Source organism: Balaenoptera acutorostrata, chromosome 4 (genome assembly GCF_949987535.1).
Source record: "Balaenoptera acutorostrata chromosome 4, mBalAcu1.1, whole genome shotgun sequence".
NCBI lineage: Eukaryota > Metazoa > Chordata > Mammalia > Artiodactyla > Balaenopteridae > Balaenoptera > Balaenoptera acutorostrata.
Window position 1 is genome coordinate 136010232 of NC_080067.1, and position 25225 is coordinate 136035456.

Consider the following 25225-nt stretch of genomic DNA (forward strand, 5'->3'; position numbering starts at 1 on the left):
GTCAGGCTCATGCTCTGTGGGGTATTTCACCCAAATCTGGAAGTGGCCAGAGGGAGTCAGAAACTAAACGTCCAGCTGGTCCAGCTGGCTGTGTGGTGGCAGCGGAGTAAGGACTGGCATTTCCAGGGCAACTGACAGGGCACTGGGGAGGTGGGCAGCATGGAGGGAATCTGAGGAAGCACATAAGATTTGCAGCCAATATAGGCACTGTGCTATGAAAACCATTTGGATTCTTATTTGTGTTTATATTTAAGATCTATCCACATTGCCTTGTTAGTTCTACTTTATTACTTTTGATTTTTACTTGGATAGTATGTAGCATAATGTATTTACTGATTCACTTAGTGATTGGGCACGTACATTGCCTCCAACTTTTTACTACGATAAACAATGCATTATGTCCCCCATGCCCACTCCTCTACCCAAGTCTGACTTTTCAAGGAATACCCAACACAGTACCAAGCTGAGTGCTAGCAATTAGTAAATATTTAATAAACACTTTGGAAACTGATTTATGGAGGGCCTCAAAATCCAGATAGTGTGTTTATTTGACTCTAGGTCAATTTGCTGAAAATAAATTTACAGAAAGCCACTTCCAGAGAGAAAAATTTGTCAAAATCCAATTTTCCAAAAACGAATGCTCTAAATTACCAGTTTGATGAATAGTTGATGCCTATTAAAAAGTTTGAGCTCTGCTCATGCTTCAAAGCCTTCTGTTAGGTGAGCCAAGGAGCAGGGGCAGAGCATAAGTATACAAAAATAGAGATGAACTGAAAACTCCGTTTAAGAAAAATTTCACTTACCTTTGTATCAGATGCCTGGGGCAGATGCAAAACTTATGCTTTGAAAAAAATCTATTCGGCAAACTTGCTTTTAACTGCTAGTAACAGGCAGAGAAATATACATAAAACTGGTTTTATTTCATAATAAGCTGTCTAGAGATAGGCAGCGGCTAGTGTTCGATCAGTAGTTTAACAGCTTGAGGACTGGCATCTCTGTGGCTCTCTTGGCCCTTCCTTCCCTCGTGGTTGAAAGGACTACTGCAGCTCCAGCCATCACTTTGGTATTTCGGACAGAAAGAGAGGGAAGAGGTGCCCTAGCTGCATCTATCATTTTAATCAGGGAAGCAAAAGTTTCCCCAAAGGTTCCCTGGCCCCCACCCCCAGCTGCAAGAGAGCCTGGAGAGAGTGAGCATTAAACTTTCCCAGGTTCTTAGTGGAGGCAGATAAAGGGGAAGGGGATTGGAAATAAGTGGCAAGTTATCACCAACACTATCGTCCTCAAATATAATTAACTTCTCTCTCAAAATAGGTAGTTTATATGTCAAGACATGTCTATCAACAATTTTAAGATTATAAAACTCAGTTCTGCATTCAATCATGAATATCTTTAACAGATGCATTTCAGCTATACTACTTTTCCTCTTTTTCCCCCTTAACATTTTAGAATGGGACTAAAGTGAAATTACTTAATCTTTCAAGAAAGAGTTGGGGAGAAAGTCAAAAGACCAACAGCAGCAAAACACTTTCAACTACTCCTCTGCTCATTGTCCTTCCACACCAAAGAACATCTGGAAAACATCCCCACATCCTTTGCCATTTAAAAACTGATACAGTTGACCAAAGTCCATGTGGTTTCCTCTGGCTCCATTAACACTGAATACTTTCTCTTCAAAAGCTGAAAATTTTCTTTGTCTTTCCATTTCCTCAGTTGTACCATCAAAAGCAATGTCTTCTCGATGGCGAATTAAAATTCTCTTCCAGTTTAATTTTCTGAGTCTGAAAGAAATTTTCAGAGTAGAAATTTTGAAAATGTGTTGTGTATTCTAAAGCACTGAAAATAGAAGTTATAAAACAGATTTCTCAGTGCCTTTTCCTAGAAGTAAAGAAATCTACTTTTATCTCCCATGGATTTTATTTTAATCAAATATGATTCTGGTTATAATCCCACCCCCAAACTCACTTATTGCCATTATCACTGCCTCGTATTAGCATTTTAGAAATGTGGAAATTGCTGAATCTTGACTTCCCAAAGGGACTTCTCAGAAATGAGAAGATTAGAAACCCCCTTGTTTCACAGGGTTCACACAACTTACAGCATCACTAAGATGAGGGAAGAATCAGATCCATAGACATGGAGGGGACGGTAGACACCATCTTGGGCAGGGGCTCGATTTAACATCTATCTACAGAACATCTTCTCTGCGCCCTGTATTAGGCGAAGGGAGTGATGCTGATCATATGTGAGTGCTGTTTTAGACTGAGTGCCCATACATACTGATTTCCACATCTCTAGTGTCGTGTTTAGTGCTAAAATTGACAAGGCATACAAAAGTCGTGAAAGCCAACCTTGACCAGAATTCTTCACAGGCACTTTGTGGGCCTTCCACACAAACAACACCAGGTTTCCCAGGCATGCTAAACCCAGATAGGGAAAGCTCCTTTGCCCACTCTAGAATGTTCTTTCTTTTGCATTTGTTGTAGATGTGATGGCTGTAGATCCAGAGTCTTGTGAGAATGAGGTCAACTGGCTGGACTGTACTTCCTGGAGCAGGGGAAGGTGTGGTGTCTTTGCTGACATAGCCAGAAGCGTGTTCTCTAACCCACTCTGTGGCATTCAATATACAGACATCTCCGAGACAATTCTTTTGTAGGTATGTGGTCAGATCTGTATTCAGCTGAGCCTGCTGGGATCTACTTAATAATACTGATCTGATGGAAAAGATACGGGATTAAAAAATTAAATCAATTTTCTTGGAACAGAGAACAAACTTGAGAATTGCTTTTATTCTCAGATTAGTTTTGACCTCTAGAGTTGGCCAGTTTCTGTACCATACCTGACAGTAATTTCAGGCAGAACTGCAGGGTATTTAAAGGGAAGAACACAGGCCAGAGAAAACATCACCTGATTAAAAAAAAAAAAAAAAAAAAAAAAAGGGGGGGAAAAAATGCCATAAGTGCTGTTTTAAGTTGAGACATGTTTCAAAAGTAAACATGAAACATGCTTGCAAAAGTAAAATTGAATTACCATTGCTTCCTCAGATATGTCCAGGTTCATAGTGATAGTAAAGTAAACTTTTGAAGATCGTCCTTCCATTGTCCTCTTTTCAATACAATCTTTTAGTTCTGCTAAAGCCAGCTGGTCATTCACTATGAGCTCATTCACACCGGGGAACATACTGGCTAGCAGGTCTAACTCAGAGAGCTGGGCCTCTGCCTGTTCAATCTCAATCATTTTTGGATATCTGTAGGTTTCTAGGAAGATAGGATAATAGAGACATTTACAAGTATTATACAATCTTGGGAGAACTCAATATGGGTACTTACTGAATATGGATACTTATTGAAAATTTGATTTCTTCATAAAATATGAAATTTAATCAGAGTACCTTCTGGTTATTCTACTTTCAGATGTAATATGCTAAGGACCCAAAGAAAGGGACAATCCAATGAGAGCCATAAAACTCTAATAATAAGCAGGCACCAAATTCCTCTGTTTCTAGATAGTTGATGTGGCGTCTTGAGCTGCCACAATGAGCAATTACATTGAAGTAAACTAATTATGTAGTCAAAAGCCATATCAATGATATAACAAGGACAGAGGCTCTGATTGCTTACCTTGGAAAGTTAGAATGAAAATAAGAGAGTTAGTTATGTGGATGGTTAATTTTTCCCTCTTAACTTAATATTCGTTAGTTTTTAAAAAAAGTAGAAGAATGTGAAAAAGAGAAAACAAAGCCTAATTATCCCACAGCTCAAGTAACCCATGTTAACATTTTAAAAAAAGTACAAGATTATAAAATTCAAATGGCAGAGAAAGGTTAAAAAATGAAGATACAGTTTGCTGCTGGTGATTGCTTCCCCTATCTGTCCAAGTCCCTGATCCAAGGCAGAGTTTTTGGTGTTTCAGAAACAGAAAACATTTTAGGCATTATACATATATGGAAAACACATGTTGGTATAATGTGTAAATAAACGTAGAGAATGAAATATATAATTAAAATGTATCTACAGGGGATCATATATACACATCTTTTTTCCTTACTTCCTATCTCTCTTCCCCCCGAATATATTTTGGAGATCTATTCACTGTCAGCACATATTGCTCTATCTCATTCTTTCTAGTGGTTGACTGTCATACTGAATCATGTAGCTATGTCATAATTTATTGCGTTTGTTATCTACTGATGGGCACTTGGGTTGCTTCCAGATTTTTTCTATTATGAACACTTCTATAATGGTAGTTTATATATATATATATATATATATATATATATATATGTGCATGTATATATATATATATATACATATATATATATATGTATATATATAAGCATGTTGAACTGTGAATACTGTATATTCAAGAATCAGTTTGTAGAGGTGGCTGGTTGGTACAGCATTTAAAAATTTTGGTAGATATTGCCAAGCTGCCTTCCAGAAAGTTGCTACATGGAAGTTTAAAATTTTTACACAGTCCCCTCCTTTAAAAAAAATTCTTAATACATAGTCTTTTTATGGTGTTCTGTGTCTGTGTGTGCCATTCATGAGTTTTTATTTGTAAGGAGGCAAACTCACCAGCCTTTTCTTTTACACATTCTGGACTTTGAATCTTTGTTAGAAAAGTCTTCCCCACTCCAAGGTTATAAAGGTTACCAAGCTGCTAATCAAAATATGATTTAAAAAATTTTTTAGAATTTGATAAATTGATTTTAATTTCATTTGCAAGAAAAAGTGTGGGGCTTTCTAATAAAACACGAAGGCTGAGCACATGTATTTATTTCTCTTTCTCTCTTTTTCCCCCATTAAAACTACAGTAAAGGAACAGATTCTTAAATACAAAGGGAGAGGAGATAATAGATAAAAGCTGTCAACAAAATTCTGGAAGATGGAAAGGGGTGAATGAATTATAACTAACAAATTTCAGCTTTCTTCCCTCTGTTAACTGCTTGGTCAGGTGGGGAAGGGAGCTGCAGAACTTCAGAAAGGCTCAGTACTGTCAACACAAGCTACCTTGGAAAGCAGCAGTGTGTATGCAGTAGAAAACATGAATTTGTTGAAAGTCTAGAGTCTAGACTTTAATTAGACTCTAGTTCAGCATCTCTTAATATTGGCACCACTGACATTTTGGATGAGATAACTCTGTGTGTGTGTGTGTGTGTGTATGGCAATCTCTATCTTTTAATTATAGTATTTAGACATTTACATTTAATGCAATATTCATATGTTAGGTCTTAAGTCAACCATTTTGTTTTCTATCTGTTTTCCATTTCTTTGGGGGTTTTTTTCCTGCCTTTTTGAAAACATTTTGTAATTCCATTTTGGTTAATCTATGTTTTTGCATGTATTTCTTTTTTTTTTTTTAAATAAATTTATTTATTTATTTTTGGCTATGTTGGGTCTTCGTTTCTGTGCGAGGGCTTTCTCTAGTTGCGGCGAGCGGGGGCCACTCTTCATCGCAGTGCACGGGCCCCTCACTATCACGGCCTCTCTTGTTGTGGAGCACAGGCTCCAGATGCGCAGGCTCAGCAGTTGTGGCTCACGGGCCCAGTTGCTCCGCGGCAATGTGGGATCCTCCCAGACCAGGGCTCGAACCCGTGTCCCCTGAACTGGCAGGCAGATTCTCAACCACTGCGCCACCAGGGAAGCCCCATGTATTTCCTTTTATAGCCTTTTTAGTGATTACTCTAAATTATATATATATAACATTATATACATATAATTACACACATATGTATATACAAATTGTAACAGTCTACTGGTATCATATTTTACCAGTGTCAGTAAAATACAGAAATCTTATGTCACTTTTACTTTAACCTCCCTCCATTAATAATATAGTGATCTTAAATTTTTCTTCTACATATATTTAGAACAGTGTAATAATTTTTGATTCAGCTATCAAATATGATGTAGAAAACTCAAAGAAAATCCATTTTATTCATTCATATTTTTGCTCAGTCATGATATTTCCTCCATAATTACTTTATTGTTTCTCTTCTGTTTAGAAAACTTACTTTAGCCATTCTTTTAGGGTAAGTCTTCTAGTTACAAATTCTCTTAGTTTTCCTTTATCATAGAATGTCTTGATTTCTCCTTCATTCCTGAAGCATATTTTCACTGGATATAAGTATTCTGGGATGATAGGTCTTTACTTTCAGCATTTGAACAGTATTATGCCTCTTCCTTCTGGTCTCCATAGTTTCTGATGAAAAATGCTCTCTTGTTTGAATTGTTTACCCTTATAGCTAAGGTTCATTTTGCTCTTGCTGCTTTCAAAACTTTTTTCTTTTCGTTTTCGGAAGTTTGACTATGATGTGTCTTGATGTGGATTTCTTTGGGTTCATCTTGCTTGACGTTAATCTGGTCTCTTGAATCTGTTTATACCTTTTGCCAAATTTGGGGAATTTTCAGCCATTATTTCTTCAAGTACATTTTCAGTTCTGTCCTCTTTCTCCTCTCCTTCTGGGATGACATGAATGTCAGATCTTTTGTTATAGTCTCACATGTCCCTAAAACTCTATTTATTTTTGGTCTATTTTCTCTCTGTTGTTCAGATTGGGTAATTTTTGTTGTAACTTCCAGTTTGCTGATTCTTTCCTTTGCTCCTTTCCTTCTGGTGTTGATTCTATCTACTGTGTTTTTAATTTTGGTTGTTGTATTTTTCATTTCCAACATTTCTTTTTAGTTCTTCTTTATATCTTCTGTTTCTCTACTGAGACTCTATTTTTTTCATTTGCTTCAAGTGTGTTTGTAATTGCTTGTTGAAAACTTTTATGATAGGGGTTTTAAAATCTTTGTCAGATAACTCTCCCATCTCTGTCATTCTGGTATTGGCATCTATTGATTTTCTTTTTTCATTTAGTTTGAGATTGTCATTGTCCTTGGTATGATGAGCGATTTTGATTGAAACTTGGACACTTGGGGTATTAGGCAAATGCTGGCAAAGTGAGCAAATGCTGTTGGAAAAATGGCACCAATAGACGTGCTCAACGGTTGCCACAAACCTTCAATTTGTAAAAAACACAGTATCTGCAAAGTGCCATAAAATGAGGTATGCCTGTATACCCAAACAGTAGAATATTATAATTTTAAAAATGGATATTAACATTGATGTTCATTTTATATGGTTACCTAAAATAGTAGATTGTAGAGCAATATAAATAATCTTAATCAATAAATAATGATATTACTATTCATTCTTATACCATCACACATATTTGAAAAAAAAAATCACAAAGAGAAGTCACCGAACTATTAACAGTTGGCTAAATGTGGGTAGAGCGAAGAAGAGAAGGATTTTCACTTTTTAATTTGTGTGCTTCTATATTGTTCGATGTTTTATGATTAGCATGTAGTATTTCTAAATTCACCAGAAAAAAAATAAGGGTTACTCTTCCGAATGGAGAAGAAGAGCTCAATCCCACTGTTGCAGAGGCAAACATGGCTTACCTTCTCAATAAGAATTTACTCCGTGAAATCAAACACCATTATTTCAGCTAGTGGTGCCTTCATGGAATTCCTTTTAATCGTTGGTAAAGGTTTATTGAGCAGCTACTATATGTAGAGCTTCATCCTTCATTCCTTCTTGGAACTTTCTATTTAGTTCGAAGATCAGGACTTATATCTAATAAAATATAGAACAATGAAGGTAAAAAGGCCAAGTGTTAAATGACCAGTGTAGGTATTATCATGAGGATTAAGATGAGAGCATAATCAATGAAATAGGTCATTAGGAAAGATTTGAGGAAGGCAGCAGGATATGAGTTGAGCCTTGAAGGAAGGGTAAGACTTAGACAAGGGAGGAGGGGGCATAGTGGGGAGAGAGAACAGGTGTGCAAGGCAGGAAAGCACAAGAAAAACGGCATAGGCCTGAACCTGTCCCTTCTTCACAAGCCCAACTACCAAGGTCTAATTCAGGGACTTATCATTTGGAATATTTCTTCTTGTGCTGGTTACTTTCTGATTATCCTCTAAATCCATTCTTGGTCCTTCTTTTCCCTGCCCTGGACTCTGGACAGCTGACCTCTATAGCCTAGAGTACCCAAGTTTTCTGCCTTTCTTGTGGTTGGGTTCAGCCAATGCTCTGGCAGGAAGTGGGAGGATGGGAGGAGAAAGAGGCTAGGGTATTTCCTCACTACTCCTTCCCTGCTTTGGTGGTATTCTGACAATGGCTGTGACCCTCTATGACCAAGCTTCTGCAGGCAGCCCTTCTTCTTTAGCTCCAGCAGAACTTACAGCCTAGGGATAGTCATGGTTCCTTTAAACCTGGCCACACCTCTGTAAATAGCCCCTTTATTAAACAGCCTATTCAAAGTTTCAAAGTTGAGTGTGTATCTATTTCCTTCCAGAACCATGACTCCCCTTACCTGGCCTCCGCCTCTAATATGTCTCCATCAACCATCAATTCACACTCCACATTGTCATTATACTGATTGTATGCAGTGTCTAATAGAAGTATACTGAGACAAGCAAGAGGGTGCCAACTATCTATTAGGAAAAAGTTCACATAATCGGTGATTGGGCAACAGTGTTGTGGTCTGGGAGAATGGGGTGGAGGTGTGTTAGGTTCCCGGGGGGAAAGGCATACTGGCTGATGACCCTGACAGCTACCCAGTAGAGTTGAGACAGGCTGGGACCTGGGAACTTTTGCTGCAGTGTTTGCACGCGGACGAATGTCTCCTCAAGCAAAAAAATACAAAGAAACTATAAGGGACTAAAAATGACTACATGCAGGCGCAACTGGGGCAAATTATGAACAACATACAAAAAGACCAAAAACCCACACAGCACCACCAATGGGGTGGGCAGACCACCCCGACCCCTGGACCCACCCCTATCCTCACCCCATATAAGGAAACAGCTCCCCCTGCCCCCGGAGTGAGCAAGGGAACTTGTTACTTGTTTTCGCTCCCTCCTGCTGCAGCAGGGGTTCCAATAAAGCCCTGCCTGAATTTCTTGTCTGGCCTCTTATCAATTTCTATTGATTAAGGAGGCCAAGAACCCTGGTCAGTAACAGAGTGAATTTATCCCAGTTCACCATCTGGCTGTTAGTTTCAAAGACACAGTATCACAAAATGCCAGCGTATTGAGAGCGGATCCACTTCCCAAAGGGTGCCTTGCATCATCCATTATAAGCCCTCTAAGAACATGTCTCTCTATTTATTCAAGTCTTCTTTATTTCATCCAATATAGTTGGGTCATTTCTTTAACATCAGAAAATGGTATTTGGCCAACAATTTAGCTAGTTCACTCTATGGTACTTTTAAAGAGCAAAAAAAGTTCTTCCACTTAAAAAGAAATGCAAACTACTCAGAGGTGTCAGGTCAGTAGCTGCAATGGGTCCTGTCAAAAACACACCAAAGATTATGGGAATGATTAATGTGGTGGGGTGTTGACTTCATTAGGATTAACTGGACACGAATCAGGAAAATATGAAAATAACGTCTTGTATATGATAGGCAGTCTCCACAGATCAGAGTATAAACCAATGCCAATACCACCTAATCATTCCCAATCCCAGTGGTTTTCAACTCATGTCCTTAAAACGCCTTACCAGGGTGTCAATGCCATGCTGGGAAAAAAAAATACATAAAGCATTGTGTGCTTAAATAAGTTCTTGAAATGCTGAATGACACAAAGCTCAATAGGTTTCTTTAGGGTGACCATGGGTCATCTTCTTGTCCTGACTGGTTTAGTATTTATCCAAAAGTGACCCCATTTGTACAATAGTGTACAAAAGTGACCCCATTTGTACAATAAACTTTTTTTTTTTTTTTTGGCCATACCTCGCTGCATGTGGAACTTCCCCAACCAGGGATTGAACCCGTGCCCCCTGCATTGGAAGCATGGAGTCTTAACCACTGGATCACCAGAGAAGTCTAGGACAATAAATTATACGGCACACTTTTTGTGTGTGAGTTCTCAGAGTCTTTATTGTTAGATGCCAATATGCACCATGAATTTCTAACAAGAGGGTTTAGTATGCATAGTATCCCAAACCTTTCTGACCCCCAAACATTTTTTCCAGACCTAATGATATTTGCTCTTCTCTACACAGTTAGAACTGCACATGCCTTCCTCCTTTAAATATAATGTTTGCTTTACTCTCTAGTAACTTTGTATATCTTTATATCCTACTATTTTCACTTGACATCCTAACTTAATTAAGCATTTGCTCAGTTATTAAAAATATCTTCATAAATATTTAAAATTCCTGGATTATTGGAATTCCGTATCTTTTCTAGTCGTGTTGGAGTTGAGGAAACTAGGAAACAACTTGTTACATGGTTATTAGAGAAGGTGAATTTACTTTGGTTTTTTTATCATAGTGGTTTAAGTATGTATTCTGTTACCAGACTGCCAAGGTGCAACTCCTGGCTCTGCCAATTACCAACTGTGTGACCTTAGGCAGGTGGCTTAATTTTCTGTGCCTCAGTCTCCCCATCTCCAGGATGGGAATGACAGGGTGGCTGTGAGGATTAAATGAGGATGTGTGGAAAGTGCTTAAAGTAGTGCCTGGTAACAGATTAAGTGCCATAAAGTACTTGCTATTATTATTATATTCATTCAACAAATGTTTCTTGAGCACCTATTGTGTGTCAAGCACTAAGACTATAACAATGGACAAATGTAACAAAAAAACTCCGCTCTCAGAGATTTAATCTAGTGGGAGAAGACCATGACAACAAAACCCACACATATATGTATGTCCAGTGAATAACGGTTATGAAGAAGATAAAGAAGGTAAGGCTCAAGTTGCAGGGTGGGTGGTTGAATTTTACACGGGGTGGCCAGGGACAGCCTCTCTGCTAAGGTGACTGCAGGGGAGAGACCTGAAGGCACTGAAGAAGAAAGCCATGTGTTTAACTGGGCAAAAAGTTTTCCAGGCAAAAGGAACAGCATGTCCAAAGTCCATGAAGCAGGATGGTGCTACACCAGGTGGCTGGAGCCGAATGAGCCAGGGGAAGGGTTTTAGGACACAAGGTTAGAAAGGAAATATGGGGCAGTTCATGTTGGAACTCATAGGGATGGCTAGGATTTGGGATTTTATCCTGACTGATACTGAAAGCCACTGGAGGGGTTTGACTTATGAAGAGGCCCGCACTCACTGCTGGGAAGAGGGTAGGGGAACAAGGATGGAAGCAGGGTGACCAGGTTAGGCACCACAATGATAGGAGGAGAGGTGATGGTGGCTTGGATTAAGGTATGGCGATGGAAGTGGTAAGCAACTGTTCATGTTCTGGACATAGATTTAGTATAGAACCAATAGGATTATTGATGAATTATATGCGATATGTAAGAATAACTCCAAGGCTTTAAGAAACTGGAAGAATGGATCTGCCATTTACTTAGATGGGGAAGATGATGGAAATGTGAAGTTTGGTTTTAGACATACTAGGTAATGAAGTGCCTATCAGGACACCTATTAAGCAGAGATGTCCAGCAGGCAGTTAGATGTACAATTATGAGATCCGGCTGAAGATATAATTTGGGGAGTAATCGACATTTATTTAAAGGCACGTTTGTTTACTCAGTCAGGGAGTGAGTGAATTTGGGAGGAGGCCTCATTGAGTTTGGAGGTCTGGAAGATGAAATGGAACCAGCAAAGTGTGGGACTAATAGACCTACGGGTGGACAACTACAGTGATGTCACAAGTTAGTGATTTGTCAAATTATTTTCGTAGATGAGATTTCAGTCCCAGAAACACCCTTATGAGAATTTTCTGACTCGAGATTTTAATGAATGCTGTAAGAACGCAGAATGAATCTTGAGTTTCCAGAGCGGAATCCTTTTTCCCCCACTAAGTTTTTTTTTTTTAAGGGCGGAGCGCGTCTCGCTGCCCGACTCCTAACCGTCTCAGAAAGCTGCCAGGGCCACTACCAAAGCCACACACGCAGGGGCCCTCGCCCCTAACGACCGACCAGGCCGGGGGTGGGGGTGGGGGTGGGGGTGAGGGTGAGGGTGAGGGTGAGGGTTGGGGTGGGGGTGCGGGGAGGGTAAAGGGGTGGGCGGGGCCAGGAAACCCCGAAGCCAGCTCTAACCAATGAGCGGTGAGAAGGTCGTGGGAAGGCGGTGCCACCAGGTCGCCAAGTTCCCGGGAGGTGGATGGGGCCGCTGCAGCGACGGACCCCCCCCTAATCCCGCTGAGCACCAGTGGACAGGGACTCACCTCGAGCCATGGACCCCCTCGGTGCTGTAACCCCGAGTTTCCTGGCAGTACGGACAGCTCAATTCTCATCCGGAGGGAGCCTCAGAATTCTAGGGCTAGGCAACCGGAAGTCTACAAACCGCTCTGGCCCGGCAGCCTGGGAGAGTGAGACCGAGTCCTCCAGGCTGGCGCATGCGCACTCGCAGGCCCGCTCATCCCGGAAGCCCGAGCAGAGACCAGTGGGATTCCTTCTTCTCGGTCGCGCAGTTTTTGTTCTAGCGGATTGGCGTTTCCCAGCTGTTGCCACTGTCAGTGAGACGCATAGCCGGCAAGTTTCCTGAGTCAGGAAATGGTCCATTAAAATAACACTCCTCAAATTTGAACTTGCAGCGGAATCTTTCGAGGATCTTGATATAATGCAGATCGGGATTCGGTAGGTAGTGGTGGGGTCCCAATTTCTGCTTTCCTAAGATCTTCCCAAGCAGTAACGATCCTCCTGGTCCCTGAAGGACGCTGAGTAGCAAGGCAATAGGAACAGGTGAGCGTGGATGCTGGCCTTGGCGACCTTAGGAAGGACCCTGTGCATGCACAGAAATTTGTCCCGGCTAATAAAAGAACAGTTTGAACGCGACTCCAACACGAGAGTAATTAAAAATGTTTTTCTTCACGAACTAAATATACACAATGCACTTTTTCCTTTATGTTACATATTGATTGTAGAAATCTCATAAATTTATAAGATTTGTAAACTGATATCCATTGATGTCAGGTACTATTGAAACTGCTAGGTGGCGGTTTTTTTTGGGGGGGGGCGCTCCCAGGAGCTCTGCTCCTTTATGTCTCAGGGCAGAAAGAATTCAGCCAGAGGCAAAGTGATGGATAAGAAGTGATTTATTAGAATAGGACGTTTGTGAGGCTTACAGGCGGGCAGGCGAGCGTTGTGCTGCCCCGAGTACTTCGTGGGTTACATTTCTGTAATCAAAGGAAAAGTGGGGAGGGGGAAAAGACCAGCTTCTTCCTCATTCTTGAGTAGATGTCATGTTTCCATCATCAGCTCCTCCTCCAGGTTGGGCAGGGGAGTTTTTCTTGTCCCTACATGGTCAAGCTGGGACTGTCATGGCACTGTGGAAAAATTATTTCAGGTCTCAGTCCAATGAGGGTCTTTCACTTTGAAGTGTCACCTTTCCATAAATTATTGTTTTTTATGTGTGCAGAGAGCATGTCCTAGGGGTCATTAACCTACTGAGCTCACTGGGCAGGATGTGGGTCTCATGCTACCATTGTTTTATTGTTTTGAGGCATGCCTCATTCTTCTGTTGCATGGTTTTGTGGTTAGGCAAACCTGCATTCTTGAGTGATCATTAACTTACTGTGGTCTCCCAAAGCCCCCTAAAGTTCCCTCTTTATCTACAATCCCCTAATGGGGTTTCTGAGCTATTTGATTATCCTACTCTATCCCTATCAGTTTTTTTTTTGAAGTAAAAATGAAATGAACATCTTAAATGTATATTTGCTGAGTTTAGACAAATGCAAACACCTTTGTAACTCAAATCCTGTTAAGATATAGAACATTACCAGCACCCCAGAAAGTTCCTAAATGCTCCTTCCCAGTTAGTCCCCACCCAACCCAAGAGGCAACCACTACTCTGATTTTCTTTCCCACCACAATTAGTTTTGACTGTTCCAAAATTTCATATGGATGGAATTACACAGTAGGTACATTTGTGTAAGGCTTCTTTCAGTATAGTTTAAAGAGTCATCCATGTTTTTGTGTGTATCAGTAATTTCTTTTTTTTGCTTAGTTGTATTCCACTGTGACTATACCACAGTTCTTCCATTCCTCTTTTGATGGAGATGTGGGCTGTTTGCAGTTTTTTGACTATTATGAATAAGGCTGCTATGAACATTCTTGTACAAGCATTTCTCATGACTATATTTCTTCAATAAGTATTTGTTAAGCACTGTGTTCCAAACACTTCCAGGTACTAGAGATACAGCCATGAACAAGACAAAGATGTCCCATTTCTCAAAGAGCTTATATTTGCTTGTTTCTGTGTATCTATGGAGGCAAGAGGATAGGCTGGGGGAGGAGGTAAATGTAGGTAACTATGAAAGAAAAATACCAGATAGTGATAATTGCTGGGTGGAGAAGTAAAATAAGGTGATGTGAGTGATCGGGTAGCTATGTTTCCTAGATTGCTCAGCCAATTTCTTTGTGAGGAAGTGACTTTTAAAGTGTGAACAAAATTAGAATAAGATCAAAAGGGAACAGCATTCTAGGAAGAGGAAGCAGGTGGTACAATGGCCCTAAGGCTGTTTTAGAATAGAAAAAATAAAAAAAGCCTATGTGCTGAATGAAGAAAACTTAAATTATATCAGCAGTAAAGAGCAGGAGAGCCAATTTCCCCCCAAATTTAACCATCGTTACTCTGGCCGATTGGACAGATTAGGATGCCACTTTCTTTTTATTTATTTACTTATTTATTTTTGGCTGTGTTGGGTCTTCTTGCTGCGCGCGGGCTTTCTCTAGTTGCAACAAGCTGGGGCTACTCTTCGTTTCAGTGCGTGGGCTTCTCATTGCGGTGGCTTCTCTTGTTGTGGAGCACGGGCTCTAGGTATGTGCGGCTCGCAGGTTCTAGAGCGCAGGCTCAGTAGTTGTGGCTCGCAGGTTCTAGAGCGCAGGCTCAGTAGTTGTGGCGCACGGGCTTAGCTGCTCCGCGGCATGTAGGATCCTCCCAGACCAGGGCTCGAACCCGTGTCCCCTGCAGTGGAAGGCGGATTCTTAACCACTGCGCCACCAGGTAAGTCCCTAGGATGCCACTTTCTTAACCTAGTTTTATCAGATTACTAGTAAGGATGAATATTTCTTCACATCATGCTCTTTTATTGTGAATTACCTGTTTATATCCCTTGCCTGCTTTTCTGTTGGCACCTGCATCTTTTTTTCCTAGCAATTATTGTGTCTTCTGCATAAGACAATAGTCCAGGGCGATGAGGCCCATGTTTCTTTCACTTTACAGAGGGCTTGGCACTTACCTATTTCTAACGAGTAAACAGTAAATATTTGTAAATTTTACACTGTGTCGGCAAGGTTAGTTCAAGACTATTTACATACTCAACTTTAGAAATCGACTGGACAGAATTAGGGGAAAATGCGTGAACTTTAAATGTCCCCCTCTTAGCCAGCCTTCAGATGCGATGTGTTTGAGTAAGGTAACTATCCTGGAGACTCCAAATGTCTGACCACCACCAGGTACCCATACTTTAGAAGTATTTCAATAACCCCATAGCCACACGCGAGCGGGAAATACTCATTGACAGCCAAGCTTCCAGGGACTGCTGCGTTCAGACTTCGGTGTGAGCTCCGCGCAGGCGCTGATTAACTGACGTCAGTGCCGCCGGACCCTGGGGCCAAAGCCACTTCCCATAATGCTGCGTAGCGGAAGTTGTTGCTTTCTAGGGGTCGCGCTGGCTTCCGCTCTGTCGCTTTCAATTCGTCACCGGGAGGAAGACGGAGCAGGCTGACCAGCCCGAGGGCCCATTAGGGGATGCAGTTATGGGCGCTGTCGCCGTGGGTGAGTTCTGCTCCCACTGCCTCGCAGTCATCACTCGCACGACTTCCTGCGCGCCGGGAGTCCGAATTTCCTGCCCGACTTCGTTCTCCTCTCGAAGGCCCTCGTCCTTAAGCACGTTCCCTGGCCTCGGCCCGGTACCGCGTTCTCATTGGCGTCATGTCCTGTCAGTTCCAGGAGCTGACCAATGAGTTGTTGGTGCTGGCGCCCTCCTCGACCCGGTGGACCCCGAGGTCCCCCCGTGGGTGCGGAGCAGTTTGGAAGGGAAGGGGAGGTGTGGTGGGCGCCGCGCGGCTAGGGGCACCCTATGGGTTGGGGCTGAGTTTGCTGCCGCGTCCGTATGGTGGTTAGTAGGATAGGCAGCATTTGTCACCTAACCAAATCAGTGCTCCCAGGGTAGGATAAATCTACTCAAAACTTGAAAGCCGTGTTGTAGTCTTGCAAAGTTTTCCAAACGCTTGCATTTTTAACGGAACCGAGCAGGCATGGGAAGACTGGGAGGGCGGAGAGGGAAGGGAACTGGATAATATGAGAGCCGGCAAAACCGGCTATGATTTCAATTTTGTGTGGAGTCCTGCAAAAAGTAACGCTCATCTGAAGACTTGTCTGAGAAATTTTATAGATTTATTGATGTTTTATAGCTGATGGTACTCACAGTACTCTCTTTTCAGCGACTCATTAGATGCCCTTTATAGTTGTCAAAAATTTATTGGAGGGTCTTCCCTGGTGGCGCAGTGGTTAAGAATCCGCCTGCCAATGCAGGGGACGTGGGTTCGAGCCCTGGTCTGGGAAGATCCCACGTGCCGCGGAGCAACTAAGCCGGTGTACCACAGCTACTGAGCCTGCGCTCTAGAGCCCGCGAGCCACAACTACTGAGCCCGCGAGCCACAACTACTGAGCCCGCGAGCCACAACTACTGAGCCCGCGAGCCACAACTACTGAGCCCACGTGCCACAACTACTGAAGCCCGCGCACCTAGAGCCCGTGCTCCGCAACAAGAGAAGTCACTGCAATGAGAAGCCCGCGCACCACAACGAAAAGTAGTCCCCGCTCGCCACAACTAGAGAAAGCCCGCACACAGCAACGAATACCCAACACAGCCAAAAAATAAAAATAAATAAAATAAATTTAAAAAAAATTTATTGGAGCTCTTTCCACATCATTGAAGCAACCCCCTTACTGTCCTCTGCCTGCAGCAATTACAGTTCGTCTTTCAAGTTTTACTTTGGAGTCTGGGCTACTGTAGTCCTCAAACCAGATTTGCTAGTGCTGTCTTCACTACTGAAGATTTCTTCATTCTTTACCTTTCTCTTTTTCACCGGAACTTGTGTGCTTCATTCTTATGTACCTACCTTTGCACCTAATCATCCTTAATGCCTCAGGTACTATTCTCTTTTTCTATTTCAATGCAAGAAGTATTTCTTGACCTACTATGTACTAACACTATGCTAAATGCTATAGGCTGTTCAGAAGTAATGCCGAAAACCATTTCTTGCTCCTAGAACTTCAGATTCCAGATAGAGAAATAACACATGTTCAGGTTAAAGATTTAAGAAGCAGCCCACTTATGTATCTGATTAGGGTACAAGTTGAATAGTGCACACTAGCTGGGGAAGTAGAGTTGAGTGGTTCATTTAGAGTAGAATGGTTGCCTAAGGCTCCATTGAAATGGAAATCTTGGAGAAATTGGGAAGATTTGGATAGATGGAGAGAACTCCTATCTGGAGATCAAAGGCTTAGAGGTAGGGGCAGGGTGTTTTGGAGTGGAGGATACCGAAGAGACTGGCTTGATTCTGTCTTGGAACCAAAATATCGGCGTTTTAGTTCCATCTCTGCCACCCTGTGATCTTTCATCGTTTTGCTTGAGTTGCCTTCTTTAGCGAAATGCTCCATTTAAAGGGTTTTGTGAAAATCAAATGAGATAATACTTATGAAAAGGCTTTGAAGATCAGAAGCACTATATGATCAAACGTTAGTGGTTCTTTGTTGAGAAGTAATGAGAGTCAGGATTACCACAGCGGTGGGGACAATTTATAAGGGACCATGAGTGCCCAGCATAGGAGGGTGGGTTGAAAAACTGTTAAATACTTTGAATCAAGAGAGTGATATGACGAAAATGGCGTTATTGGAAGATATGTCTGGTACTGGAATGCAGCACAGATTAGAGGGAGTTGGATTGGAGGCAAGAACTTGGATGCTGTTTTTTCCCCCTAAAATCTGCAATTCTAGATAAGATAAATTATGTTAAATATTATTTTGGGGTGAGAAAATTACATAAAATATAACCTCATTTTATATATACCCATATAGTTGTGTTCTTTTGTTAGTAGTTAATTCATTTATTTTGTAAACATGAAACTGTTGAGTTTTATATTATCTTTGAAAAGGTTAACAGTTATTTAATTTGCCACTCATTCTTCATACAAACCTTTTGGAATTACCTTTAGTTACCCTAACCCATTAAGAGCTAAAGGAGGAATACTTCTAATACTCCAAGCCAGAGCAAGATGACAGCTAAGTATCAGAATTAATTGGGAAGTGTTTTAAAAACGTATGTCCCAGGTCCTACTTTCCATTTATGCAATCAGAATTTTAATAAGCATCCCAGGTAAAATAATTATTTTAGTCATTTAAGTGATTTTGACACTAAGTTATTCTAATGTATGTAAAATATACTTTTCATAATCGCTATTAGGTAGACCTGTATGTACTTTCAGTATTTTTCATGTTTTCTAATTTTTAATTGTTGACTAAGGAAGTGATTTGATATGAACTAGATTTATCATAGTAGTCCAAACTGATTTTGTCAAGAATATAATGTAAATGGTTGAGAATGCATATGTAATCAATTTTCAGCTAACATCCATAGGAAATCCTGGTGTGGAAAAATGCAGAACCGTGTGTCACTTTTTATATTTGGCTTTGAATTATTTTGTGAATTTTCTAACTCCCTCTAGGAGATTGTTTTCAGAATTATTTTTAATTTTCTTTGAGAAATATCAATCAAATTGCATTCCCTGCAGGAGCTAAGAAAGATGGCTTTGAAGGACGAGAAATTATCCTGTTTCAAAGTGCCACCACCATTCCACATTTATCTAGAGAGAAGTTGAATTCCTAATAATATAAGGGGCTGAGACTTTTCAAGATCTGTGTAAGAAGGTGTAGGTTCTCTCCTGACCTTTACATTTATTGAAAACCTTTTAACCTTACTAAGAATCAGTTTCCTAGGCTATGAAAAACAGAGGTAATACTCTACTTCAGGGTTCTTACTGAAAACTGGATGATACATGTGAATGGTTTTTGTAACTTAATAGACACACAAGATTATGTGGTTTAGCTATGTAACTGTCTCCGAGAGAACTGTAAAACATACTTTTTTTTTGTCAAGCTAACTTTATCTTGTTTTCTAGATTGTTATTTTGTGTCAGTAAGTAATCCATAAAGTGCCAACATGGGAAAGAAACGGACAAAGGGAAAAACTGTTCCAATTGATGATTCTTCTGAATCTTTAGGTATATTTCACCAACTAAATCTTTAAAGTACTGTTTGTATCCCTAAATGGACATCTATTTTAATATGTAAAAATGGGATCAAAGTGTACATTATTCTGTAATTTGCATTTTAACTTAATCTTTGTATAGACATGCCATTTAATAGTCTGCACAACATTTTTAATGGCGTGATGTTTATTCCATTGATGTAAAAGACCATGGTTGCACATTTCATAATTTATTTAGGTAATCCCCTACTGTTACAAATGTAGATAAATCTTTAACTTTTCAGTGTTATGAATAGAGTCATAGTAAGCATTTTTATAGCTAAAACTGTGCACATCTGGTCATCTTCTTGGTACAGATCCTAGAATTAGAATTGCTGAATAAAATGGTATAAATATGTTCAAGGCTCTTTTGGATCTATTGCCAAATTGCCCTTCAGAAATGTTTTACTAATTTACAGGCCCCCTTGCAGCGTAACAAAGTGCCCATTTCTCTGAACCTTTATTGACACAGGTTAGTATCATTTGTAAAAATCTTTCCTGATTTGCTAGTTGAAAACGAGTATTTTCTTTTTTCAGTCTGTGTTTTTTTGACGACTTACTGGGATTTAGTAGTTTTTCACATGATCTCACTTGCATTTATATTCTCTTGGTGCACACTCAGTGGACATAAAGCTAATTGTGTCACTTGATGAGTTTCTAAACCTCCAGGGGCCCTGAAAGAACTGAAGCCCTTTAGAGTGGCTTGCGAAGCCTGTTAGTGATCTAGCCCCAGCGGGGGTTTTCAGTTTCAGGTCCAGCTGCTCGTTTTTAAACGTGTGTGACTGCCATTCTCAGGAGACAGCATGCACTTTTACATTTTACACCACCATCCCTTTGTTCATGAGATGTGGCCTTTCAGATTGTTCTTTACTCCATGAGGTCGTAGTTTAAGCTATGAGCGTGAAATAAGAAAGACTGAATCCAAATTCTGGCATAGCTGCTCAGTAGTTATGTGACCTTGGGCACTAACTTTGAGGTTTCTCATGTGTCATTGGGCATAGTAGAGTCTTCCTTCTGGGGTGGTTGTGTGGATTAACTGAGATAATGTAGCACAGTGTCACACTCATAGTTAAGTGCTTAATTAATATGAGTTTTTGTTACTGTAAATATCTTCCAAGATTGTACAGACATTACCTCCCCTGTGAAACTTTCGTTGACTTCAACCTTCTCGTGCTGCTATAACATGTTTCAGAGATTCTTGTACATTTATTTATTTATTTGCTTCTCCTGCTAGAATGTGTGCTGCTTAAAGAAAGAGCTGTGAGTTGGTCACTTTTTAGGTTCCCTGGCCTCTATCACAGTGCCGGGTGTGCAGTAGTTGTATTGTTGACTGAATGAGGGACCTTCTCTACAAACCTTTTAAAATAAAGAGAATAATAGATGTGATAAATAAATTGAAGTGATTTGGGGTGGTGGTAGTTATACCTAGGACTTCAAAATGTGTATAAAATCTCTTTCTTACATAATCATCTTACAATCAAATATCAAACAAAAATTTAACTTTTCAGGTTATCTAAAAATTTGTTTATAAATTCATTTTTGAAGTTCAAATCAAGTGTAAGTTTTGAGATTAACTGAAGAAAGTCGTATTTTACCTCACGTACTCCTTTATTATTTGTTTTAATAGAACCTATGTGCAGACACATTAGAAAAGGATTGGAACAAGGTACTTTGAAAAAGGCTTTAGTGAATGTGGAATGGAACATTTGCCAAGATTGTAAGACAGACAATAAAGTAAAAGATAAATCTGAAGAAGAAACAGAAGAAAATCCTTCAGTTTGGCTGTGTCTTAAATGTGGCCATCAGGTATGCTTAGATTTTGATTGATATGGGATTTTATTATTTAAGTATGCACTTATAAATTTATATAAGTATGAACTTATTTTAGAAGATATTGCCTAAAAGTACAGTATGTGTGACCGGAATGTTAGCTGGCATAGGTCATGTTCCCTGGGGAACAGATTCTGAGAGTGAGATTTGTGTGTAGGTGGTTTATTGGGGGGTGTTCTCAGGTACCACCCAAGGAAAACAGTGAGGGAAGCAAGTTTAGGCAGAGGGAGAGCAAAGAGGCAGTGCTACGGGGCCTCAGCTGATCCCAGAGTGAACTCTGGCCTTCAGAGAGGTCCTGAGTTGAGGCAAGAGGCCAGGCCTTTGTACTTGTGCATAGACCAGCCATTGGATATGGGCTGACTCTGGGGAGAGGGGCTAACCTTGGGCAAGGCAGCTTCCTTCCACTGAGGATAATTCTTGGGGATGGACAGACTGAGCTGTGAGCTGTCACCAGGCCACATTTCTGGCTGCTGGGGGAATGAATACCTTGGGGTTGGGTGGTATGTGGGTTGCAGAACAGCTCACAGGTATTACCTTGGTACTAGAGGTCAGGAGAACCTCTTAGTCAACCTTAGTGGTGGTAAGTTTATATGTTAGGAAACTGGACTACAGGGCAGTGGTAACATTTTATAAAACTATAGTATAATATCACAACCAAGATACTAACATTAATACAATCCATCAGTCTTAATCAGGTCTCCCCAGTTTTACTTCGTTTGTGTGTGGGTATACGTGTGTTGTGCATGTGAGTATGTGTGTATTAAGTTCTGTACAGTTTGTCACCTATGTAGTTTTGTGTATCCACCACCACAGTCAAGGTATTGAATAGTTCCAACATTACATGGACCTCTTGTGTTGCCTTTTTAAAGTCATACTTCTCTACTGCCATCTCTCCCCCCAGCCCCTCGCAACCACTAGTCTGTTCTCTCTTTCTAAAATTTTGTCATTTTAAAAATGTTATATAAATGGAATCATGTAATATACAACATTTTGGGATTGGCTTTTTTCACTTAGCCTAATCACCTGAGGGTTTACCCAAGTCGTGTGTATCAATAGTTCTTTTTTATTGCTGAGTGGTATTACATGGTATGGGCGTACCACACTTTAACTGTTCACCTGTTGAAGGATATCGGGGCTTATCTCACTTTTTTGGTGATTATGAATAAAGCTGCTGTGAACATTTGTGTACCCGTTTTTGCGTGAACTTAAGATTGCATTTCTCCGGGGACAATGTCCAAGAGTGCAATTGCTGGGTAATATGATAATTAAATGTTTAGTTTTTTGGTTTTTTTTGGCTGCCCCACATGGCATGTGATCCTAGTTCCCGGACCAGGGACTGAACCTGTGCCCCTCGCAGTGGAAGTGCAGAGTCCCAACCACTGGACCGCCAGGGAAATCCCCTTAAATGTTTAGTTTTTAAGAAACTCCCATACTTTTCCAGAATGGCTGTACCATTTTATATCCCTACCAGTAGCATGTGTGATCCACTTTCTCCACATCCTTGCCAGCATTTAGTATTGTCACAGTTTTTTATTTTAAACATTCTGATAGGTGATACCTTATTGTGGTCAGACAGTTAAAAAAATTTTATATGCTAGTAAAGAACATATTTATTGTTTATTTATATTTGAAAAGTTTTCATTTAACCTGTTAGATACATATGATGAGGATGAATATATTTTACTACTTCAAATTTTCCACAATACATTTCCTGCTATAAATTTTATCTATTTTGCTATCTTTTTAATTCCTAAGGGTAAGACAATGTCAGTATTAACTGTTAACTTTTATCCTAGTAGAGTTATCTTTTGCAGCGTTAGCAAGGGATTCTCAACTGTTGTCTTAAGATAACTCATGTCATGTTTAAGTTTCAAATAATCTCAAATGGTGTTATAATTTTCAAAATTAATATCAAATGTTAATTAGTTTATTTTAGATTTAAATGTTGAGCGGGATAAATTAAATCAGTAGGTTTGATATCATAGTTAAAGGATTAGAAGCCATTGATAAATATTTCCCCTCTGAAGTATATTTTTATTAGCTACAATAGAAACAGGACCACTTATTGTAGTGCTATCCAAAGAGTTGGAAGCCTGGTTCAGATAGATACACAGTGAAGATGTATTTCTTAGCTGTGATTTAATCACCTGGAGACACACAATATGGTCGTGTTCTTTTATGAATATGCTTATGCAGATGTAGGTGAAATCTCCCATTTACTTGTTCAATTAATGCTTATTGACCTTCACTTTGCTAGGTTTTTGGTAATAGGTTAATTCTGTTTTTCATGCCTTCAGGATTTACACTCCAGGGGAGGAAGGATATCAACATTAACAACTTTAATATAAGGTAGAAAATAAGGAATGCCACCAGGAATTTATACCATGTTTTGTAGGAGTTTGTTTAGAGGAAGAATATAGTGTTTTCTCATCTTGAAGGATAAGCACAGGCTTCTGAGAGGAACTGGCCTTTGAGCAAGATCCTGAAGACTGGGTGGGATTTGATCAGTGGCAGTAACGGTAAAGAATTTCAAGGCAAATGGAATAATGTGAACAAAATTGTATTGTGGAAGGGCTGTGGTTTTAGCTGGTAGATGATATTCAAATAGGAGATTATGGAAGATAATCCTGAAAAGGTGGATTGGGATCGGAGGGTATCAGGTTTGGTGAGTAGGAGTTTAAGAGCAGTTCATCCCTTTTGAATTGAGTATATGAACAGAGCTTTGTTTTAGGAATATTAAACTGAAAAAATATGTATATGAAGAAAGGTTGAAGTTAGGAAAATACTTAGGAAGATGTTAAGGAGTCTGAACTAGAACTAGTGAATGACTACATTAGCATGGTTTAGTTGGGACTGGAAAGGACAAGTTGGAGTGCAAGAGTCCTAATGCTTGGGTTTATACACACCTTCTTCCTGAAATGTCCTCAGCTGCCTATTCATATTTAAGTTTTAACAAAATCTGGACTCTCTAGAGTCTAAAGTTTTATTTTCAAAATTATAAGAATGGCAGAATTTCTTGACCCACTTCCTTATTCATTGTAGATTATGAATTCTCTCCTGGTGAATTTTTGTGGCTTTGAGGTTTATGATTGTGATTCTCTAGGGCTGCGGCAGAAATTCTCAGGAGCAGCATGCCTTGAAGCACTATATGACGCCGAGATCTGAACCTCATTGTCTGGTTCTTAGTTTGGACAACTGGAGTGTATGGTGAGTTTCAACTCCTGTGCCCATTTGCTGGAAATCATTTGAAATGTTGGAGAATGGAGGTGTTTGAAATGTTTAAAGAGCAAGAAAGCTAAAATTTTTGTAGTATTTGTTTAAATACCATCACTTTCAGAAGGCTAGAGAATGTGATGTTATGAGAAGCTTTTGCTTATTATTGTACAAACACAAAAATTATAGCATGGAGAAGACATAGGAATTTTCACACTTGTTTTTCTTTCTTGTGATATTACAAAGTGAATGGTAGATTGTTTTTAGTTTGAAAATTGGGACACTCAGAGAGAGTGGCATGGACATATATACACTACCAAACGTAAAATAGATAGCTAGTGGGAAGCAACCGCATAGCACAGGGAGATCAGCTCTGTGCTTTGTGACCACCTAGAGGTGTGGGATAGGGAGGGCGGGAGGGAGGGAGATGCAAGAGGGAAGAGATATGGGAACATACATGTATGTATAACTGATTCACTTTGTTATAAAGCAGAAACTAACACACCATTGTAAAGCAATTATACTCCAATAAAGAGGTTAAAAAAAAAAAGAAATACTTAGAAAAAAAGCATCAAAAAAAAAAAATTGGGACACTAAGAACAAATTCCAGATAAACTGAGAATATAGTAAATTTTGGCAATGAATTTGCATGAAAATGTCAGGCCGGCATTTCTTTTAACCTCATTAAAATAAAATTTTACATCTTTAAAAACCATTTACACAGCAGTGTTCACTGAACATTTGTCAGTTGTAAAATTTGTTAATTTTGATGATGTAGGTCTGTAATTTGAAATATTAGAAAAAACTTTCACTTTAATGTTATAAATAGCCATTTCAGTAAAATGTTTGGAGTATTTTCACAGTATTTATATGTAGCTATAATTCAGGCTAACCTTATTTAACAGTAAACCAGAGTTAATATGT

General features: G+C 39.9%; 2 protein-coding genes and 2 long non-coding RNA genes across 11 annotated transcripts in view; 2 read left to right on the forward strand and 2 right to left on the reverse strand.

Annotated features, from left to right (window-relative positions):
• Positions 1 to 1092: 1092 nt before the first annotated feature.
• On the reverse strand, positions 1093 to 12324 carry RWDD2B (RWD domain containing 2B). Its single transcript, XM_007173808.3, has 6 exons — positions 12170 to 12324; positions 7449 to 7623; positions 3028 to 3254; positions 2837 to 2904; positions 2349 to 2711; positions 1093 to 1778 (listed from the first exon to the last, which is right to left on the reverse strand). Exons 3-6 carry the CDS (start codon positions 3232 to 3234, stop codon positions 1544 to 1546), a joined length of 873 nt encoding a protein of 290 aa, XP_007173870.1. The 5' UTR covers positions 3235 to 3254; positions 7449 to 7623; positions 12170 to 12324; the 3' UTR covers positions 1093 to 1543.
• Positions 12325 to 12368: 44 nt separating this feature from the next.
• Positions 12369 to 25225, forward strand: part of USP16 (ubiquitin specific peptidase 16) — a 30699-nt gene continuing 17842 nt past the window's right edge. For 2 of the 8 annotated variants that reach the window (XM_007173810.2, XM_007173811.2), the window contains exons 1-4: positions 15597 to 15723; positions 19131 to 19232; positions 20886 to 21064; positions 24192 to 24295. In XM_007173810.2, coding sequence (XP_007173872.2) covers positions 19172 to 19232; positions 20886 to 21064; positions 24192 to 24295 — 344 coding nt within the window. In that variant the 5' untranslated portion in view covers positions 15597 to 15723; positions 19131 to 19171. Of the gene's footprint in view, positions 12582 to 15596; positions 15724 to 16916; positions 17103 to 19130; positions 19233 to 19677; positions 19731 to 20885; positions 21065 to 24191; positions 24296 to 25225 lie in introns of those variants that run through there. The other 6 variants (XM_007173813.2, XM_007173814.2, XM_007173809.2 and 3 more) reach the window with 5 other exon arrangements.
• Positions 13057 to 15520, reverse strand: LOC130708162 (uncharacterized). The gene is made up of 3 exons (XR_009008265.1): positions 15432 to 15520; positions 14626 to 14910; positions 13057 to 13270 (listed from the first exon to the last, which is right to left on the reverse strand). It is a non-coding gene; the product is annotated as an uncharacterized LOC130708162 (long non-coding RNA).
• On the forward strand, positions 15730 to 16858 carry LOC130708163 (uncharacterized). Its single transcript, XR_009008266.1, has 2 exons — positions 15730 to 15965; positions 16483 to 16858. It is a non-coding gene; the product is annotated as an uncharacterized LOC130708163 (long non-coding RNA).

What these genes read in the sequence shown, in the direction of transcription:
- RWDD2B (XM_007173808.3), bottom strand. Translation starts at nt 3,234, where the DNA reads ATGATTGAGATTGAACAGGCAGAGGCCCAGCTCTCTGAGTTAGACCTG. An exon ending in ACATATCTGAGGAAGCAATG is followed by an intron (nt 2,905 to 3,027) that starts GTAATTCAATTT and finishes TTTTTTAATCAG; the next exon opens with GTGATGTTTTCTCTGGCCTG. An exon ending in TGTGAAGAATTCTGGTCAAG is followed by an intron (nt 1,779 to 2,348) that starts GTTGGCTTTCAC and finishes AATTTCTTTCAG; the next exon opens with ACTCAGAAAATTAAACTGGA.